Consider the following 1,947-nt stretch of genomic DNA (forward strand, 5'->3'; position numbering starts at 1 on the left):
AAAAACATGTTAAATAGGTACTATCTCGTTTTTATTTTACAATTCCTGCTTTCAAAAATATTTAAAAAGTGTGTTTCAAAATGGTCACTGAAACTTGAATCTTTTATTTATTATTATTATTTTTTTTTTTTTTTTTAATACTAGAAGTTAGCATTTCTTCACTTATTTTACGCATATGCAAAAAAAGTAAATAAAAAAAAGAATGAAAAGAAAAAAGACCAAAACAGATAGGACTGAAAAACATTTTTATTTACACATATTTTTTTACATGTTAGTTACATAAAAAATTGTAACTGCTGCATTTATAGTCAATAATAATAATATCAAGAAATATTGAAAACAGTCATAAGTTAACACAATTATAATAATATTTACACACACACAGACATATGTTCTCTTGTTAATGTTGAGAAACACATCAATACCCATATGGTAATGTAGTTAAGTCCTCTTTCAAAACACGTTTGTTATAAATAATTTTGTATAATTTTACCTCCTTTTTGTTAGATACTTTCCTACGTTTTCCATCTCTGGTGATTTTCGTAGGATTCACCAAACTAATGGATTCATTTTCGTCCATACTGCAAACCAAATTCCGCATTGAATCAAAATTCAATTTTTGAGAGTTCCTAAAGTTCAGAGTGAACCCTCGCACTTTGCAACAAGTCTTTCCTTGTTTGGTTACATAAGCGTAATTTTTAGGACCTCCTATTAAAAAAAAAAAAAAAAACAAAAAAAAAAAACATGAAATGTAAAAGTATATTTACATACATACATATATATATATATATATTCTAAAAATAAAATGATTAGTGAGACACTAAATATTAACATTTTTGAGCGAAGCACCACATTTAAAAGTTTACCAGTACTTACCCGAAATGAATGTTGTGATTTCATCACCATTCAGCTCATCAGTAAACTCGCCTAGAAAATTTCCGATTGGTGGGTCGTTGACTCCATTTGATGCATATATAATACTATCAGTATCATGGTAAAGGACGGCTTTTCCCAATTTATCCATCTCGGTGTATAATTTCATCCGAGCCCAGGAAGTCGTGAATGCAGCGAGGAAAACATTTGTTGTAGTTTCTTGTTGCACGAACTCTTTCTGGTTGTCCCACACGAGAGCAGCGACTTCTGCGGTAGGTAGGTATATATCCTTTATCTAAAAAAGTTATAATTACTAAAACTAGAATGGGAAACATGTTTGCATATATAATAAGTGCATTTCTTTCAATACCAAAAATGCATAAGTTCTAAACAAGATTTACATTTTTTGTTGGGTCAGCCAAAATTTTATTAAACTGAGGCAGAGAATGGACATATGTGAGCTGCACTTTGTTGATGTTCATTCCCCATCTGTAATAAAAGCGTAACAAAAATAAGACTCTTTCCAATCAGTGCATTCGCATGCACACACACACACACACACACACACACACACACACACACACACACACTCATAATATGGAAAAAAATAGTACTCTACCTCCCCCAAAAACTGTTTAGAGCTAATTTTGATACTTGGCGTTTGCCAGCGTTTTTTTTAATGTTCTGGGGATTGAGTTGAATTCCTTCTTTTTCTAAATACTCTTTAATGTATTTTTCTTTTTCGGCATCAGTAGTGCAATCAGCTGGGTATCCACTGCTCTCCTGTTTGATTTTCAGGAATGTGTCAATGTATGATTTAAATAATTCAGTTGAAGACTTAGAGAAATGATAAACTTCATAAATCTGAAAAAAAAAAAAATCAGTACTGATAATTAAGCAAGGACAGAAACAAGTATTGAGACTGATACTTTTTTAAAAATACCTTCGTCAGTTGGTATCCCTTTTCAACTGCTAGCTTCACCTCCTCCGTCACCCAAGTGCCAACAATCGCTCGTTCTTCGTCGCTGTGTTGGCAAACACCTTGGTTCATGTTTTCTGTGCAAGCTTTGCAGA

General features: G+C 32.0%; 1 protein-coding gene across 1 annotated transcript; it reads right to left on the reverse strand.

Moving 5' to 3' along the window:
• Nucleotides 1-232: 232 nt before the first annotated feature.
• LOC129228287 (uncharacterized) lies at nt 233-1,355 on the reverse strand. Its single transcript, XM_054862963.1, has 3 exons — nt 1,275-1,355; nt 877-1,168; nt 233-708 (listed from the first exon to the last, which is right to left on the reverse strand). Exons 1-3 carry the CDS (start codon nt 1,353-1,355, stop codon nt 419-421), a joined length of 663 nt encoding a protein of 220 aa, XP_054718938.1. The 3' UTR covers nt 233-418.
• Between the last annotated feature and the right edge of the window lie 592 nt (nt 1,356-1,947).

This window comes from Uloborus diversus, chromosome 8, assembly GCF_026930045.1.
Source record: "Uloborus diversus isolate 005 chromosome 8, Udiv.v.3.1, whole genome shotgun sequence".
NCBI classification, from domain to species: Eukaryota; Metazoa; Arthropoda; class Arachnida; order Araneae; family Uloboridae; genus Uloborus; species Uloborus diversus.

What these genes read in the sequence shown, in the direction of transcription:
- LOC129228287 (XM_054862963.1), bottom strand. Translation starts at nt 1,355, where the DNA reads ATGAACATCAACAAAGTGCAGCTCACATATGTCCATTCTCTGCCTCAG. An exon ending in TGGCTGACCCAACAAAAAAT is followed by an intron (nt 1,169 to 1,274) that starts GTAAATCTTGTT and finishes TAACTTTTTTAG; the next exon opens with ATAAAGGATATATACCTACC. An exon ending in AATCACAACATTCATTTCGG is followed by an intron (nt 709 to 876) that starts GTAAGTACTGGT and finishes TTTTTTTAATAG; the next exon opens with GAGGTCCTAAAAATTACGCT.